A 4,126-nucleotide genomic window follows, 5' to 3' on the forward strand; every position below is an offset into this window, starting at 1 on the left:
TGTTGCTAAATTGATTTCCTATAAATTTAATTTATTAGTTTGATCACTTTTCCATTACATGACTCACTTTTCAGACAATTTCTGCAATTTCTTAGATGCCTGGAAAGAAAAGTACTAGTAGCATTTCCCTAAGATAATAACTCTATCAACCATATATGAAGAGGAAAGGTAAGCACAAGACAAGAACTAACATAAGGTTCATACTAGGATGATCTCAAAAAGAAAAGAGAAAAATCATGAGCTTGTACTATCCTTGGATTCATGAAACAAAACGTTTGACTACCTGAATGAGTTGGTTTGCTTTGGATTCATCACCAAACTCCACCCCATGGCACCCTTCTTCATCAAAATCACTCACCACAACCACACCCTTCTCCTCCAACAACAACACCAAGTCCTTCTCACGATCAATCACAGGGTCCCCTCCATTCCCACTCACCAACACCCTCCACCCTAGCTCCCTCATCTTCCCCATTTTCCCAACCCACTTCTCAGCCCTCGGATTGCAATACTCGTGATCACGGTCAACGCCAACCGGCAGCGCCAGCTCCCACAACAAATCCGTCACACACAGCGGAAGAACCTCGTCGTTCTCCAGCCTAACCTCGGATTTGCTCCTCTGGGTCCCACCGAAAAACACCTGCCGCAATATCAGCCCTCTGATCTTCAACGGCGAGAGATCGCTCGCCGTGTCGGTCGCGCGTAGACCCGCGAAGTAGGCGATTGTGGCCCCCGCACTGCTCCCCATGAGATAGCAATTAGACATGTCGGCGTGTTTGGTCAACCATTCTTCTTCCTCGCTGCTGTCTCGGATAAACTCCAAGGCTTCCGCCGCGTCGTCGTACGCCGCCGGGAGACGGTGCTCCGGCGCGAGGCGGTATTCGACAGAGGCCACGACGGCGGGGACGGCGGCGGACATGGCGGCGCAGAAGTCGTGGAACATAGTGGAGGCGGCGCTGGTTACGATGAAGCCGCTGCCGTGGAAGAAAACGATGAGAGGTAGCTTCTTAGGGTTTGGGGATAGTGCTATTCGGGGGAGGAATAAGCGGAGCCATGTGTTGTTTTGTTGGTTGATGGTGATGTCTTTGGTGAGAACTGGGAGAGTGGGGTCGGAAGAGGGTGCGGTGCTGGGAATATGGCGCAAGCGATTTAGGGTTCCGTTAGGGTTGAGAACTATGTTGATGTGGCGAAAGGGATCAATGGGTTGTTTAGACATGGTGGAATGCAACTTTGAGGTTTGTTTACGATGAAGATGGAAGTGTCGTACTTGTATGTTTCAATGTGTAGATTGTAGAGATTATTGGCTTTTATCACCCAAACTTAGTGTGTGGATTGCATATGCAGCCACGTTGTAGTGATTTTGACCATTGGATTTCAATCAAATGATTATTAAAAAAATATAAATATAAAAAACATATTTATATGTTTAATTATGAAAGGTTTCGTCACATTAATATCAGAGGAGGAGTATTTAATTTGGGATGAGGGTACACTTTACTCGGATAAGAATTGTTGAAAACTTGAAATTTCTTAGCACTCAATTATTGAATACTGTTGATCAAAGTAGATTAGTAGTGTACGACAATGTGTTAGAACAAAAAGAATAGTGTCTTTGACACGGCTATCCCCCAAAGCTAACCTTTAAAGATCAATGATATGTTTGGTGGTGGATAAGTAAGAGAAAAAGAGAGAAAAAATTAAATTTGATCTGAGTTTCATATCTTTTTCTTTCTACTTTAATTCATTTTTGTTCTTTTCACTTTTTTCAACCCAATTACACATCGCCTACACCACCTTGGAATTTGTTATGAGAGGGAGACATGAATTTTAGCTACAAGAATGGTAGTAAATTAGTGCATGTTTGTGTAGGTGTTTCCAACAAAATCACCACATTTCAAGACACAACGCTCAAGTTTCATGTTTGTTATTTCTGCGTTTTGTTCATTAGAGAAGTCTCTGAATTGAAGGAAATTATTGGCTTTTATCACCCCAACTTAGTGTGTGGATTGTATGCAGCCACGTTGGAGGTCCGGTAGTAATTTTCACAATCTAATGATTATTAAAAATAAAAATATGTTCAACTATGAAAGGTTAATATGTTGTTATAGGAGCTGTAGGGAGTTGTGATATAGAGAATCCAGTTCCCCTCAATGTAAACCTGCTGTGTTCAATATCAGTCAAAGTTCCAATACATTTCTTTTCTTTTTTTACATTTTTTTATTCACATTTTCTTTAAATTAATCTCATAGTAATGTTTTCTTTTCTTACCCTCACTTATTTTTTTTTATCCATTTTCGTATTTAAATTTTTTAGGTGGGATAGTTAGATCTATAAAAGATTAAAAATTAAAATTTTATTTCAAATTCGTAAGAGTATGACAAATTAATTGTTAATTTTTTCTATTAACTTAGACAGCTGTATAACACCGTTTGAAATACTAGGAATATATCATAATAAAAAGAACTCTTATTAGGATTCTTTTATTATATTCTTTTAATAAATATTTGATATTATTAATTTTGTTTTAACCATATATTTATGTTGTGATAATGTTTGTTCTTATGTATATGTATATTATTATTATTATTATTAAGCGGGTTATTCTCAAGCCTCAACTCTCACTCACTCCTCTGAGTTCCACCAAAGAATGGTTGACGCAATATCAAGCCTTGGATCTTCAGTGACACGCACGTAGACCTGCAAGAAAAAAAATTCAACACTCATTTTTCCATTAAAATTATAATGTGTGAAAGAGAGAGTAGTGTAACATCAATAAATATAAAAATAGAGATTATATGCGTGTGTAAAATAGATTATATAGCATTAGCACACAGTTTTAAATATCGGTCGGGTTGTGGACTCGTTGTTTCATCACATTTGTTTTTACCGTGAAAGAAAACGATGAGAGGAAGCTTGATAATGTTAATTACATGCACATCGATGAGGTTTATGCAAGAACGTAAGATCATTGATTTCAATTATTATATTATTGAGTTAAAATATTATCCAGTTTTTATTTTTATTTTTATTTTTAAAGTGTTTCTGTTAAATTAAGTTAGTCTTTTTTGTCGGATTAACATTTATCACATCAGCTAAAATTTATTTCATCAATTCAAAAAATTGATAAAAAAAAAAAAGAATCATTAATTTCAGAGTACTCTACAGAACCAATTAGTAAATTTTATTTTTTTTATAAAGCAAAATAAAAAAATTTAAACTCAGAAGGTGTAATTGAAAAAAAAAAATCTGAGGATGAATTGTTATATGTTTAGGGTGTTATCTGTTTACTACTTAATTTTTATATTATTTTATAATGTTATATATACGAATTTATATAATATATATTATTTTTTTACTCTATTTTTTAAAAATATGTTTGATTTAACGATAGATATTTAATAATTTTTTATTGTAAAAGATTTAACATATTAATAAATTTCATAAATTATTATTAACAATTTTTTAATAAATTTTAATTTAAAAGTTAAAAAAAGTATATAAAATTTTAAAGAAATAATATTTTAATAAAAACTGAAAAACTAAATAAAATCACAAAATAATAGTTTAAATAAAAATTAACCCAAATCCAATTTTTTTTTTTTTTTTTAGGTTTGATTCACGTAACTTTTTGTTACAAAATTGAACCAAACCAAGCGATAAATACCGTAATTTAGTCTTGGCTCTTTGCACAAGGCACAGGCTGATTATTTGGTATTATTAATTGTCTATTTATATATTCTTTTGAGAGAGTGATCAAATTTGCCTGCTGAAATTTGCCTTATATGTGTAGCTGAAATTAAAATCTATTATATATAGGATCCCTTATATCTGTGGCTGAAATATGCCTGCCGTGGCTGATATATAATTGTGAAATTTGCAATTATGAAGCCTTTATTATTGCAATTATATATATGAAACACTCCAATAGACAGCACATTACAATGTGGCTTGATTCTTTCAAAGTTTTTTTAGAGAAACAAATGAATTGGCGAAATATGTTCACTAGACCCATAATATTACAACTTCGTCCTTTTCTATTGTACAAATTAAACTAGTCAACTTAGGCTGAACCAACCCCATTTTAATATTAAGCAGAGCTAAAATAATGTATAATAAAACAGTGACA

The 4,126-nt window shown here is 33.9% G+C and overlaps 1 protein-coding gene across 1 annotated transcript; it reads right to left on the reverse strand.

The window, feature by feature from the left end:
* Positions 1 to 1,294, reverse strand: LOC114391207 (carboxylesterase 1-like). Its single transcript, XM_028352245.1, has one exon. The coding sequence runs from the start codon at positions 1,214 to 1,216 to the stop codon at positions 260 to 262; it is 957 nt and encodes a 318-aa protein (XP_028208046.1). The 5' UTR covers positions 1,217 to 1,294; the 3' UTR covers positions 1 to 259.
* Positions 1,295 to 4,126: the final 2,832 nt, after the last annotated feature.

The sequence above is a fragment of the Glycine soja genome, chromosome 16 (assembly GCF_004193775.1).
Source record: "Glycine soja cultivar W05 chromosome 16, ASM419377v2, whole genome shotgun sequence".
In the NCBI taxonomy this organism is placed as follows: domain Eukaryota; kingdom Viridiplantae; phylum Streptophyta; class Magnoliopsida; order Fabales; family Fabaceae; genus Glycine; species Glycine soja.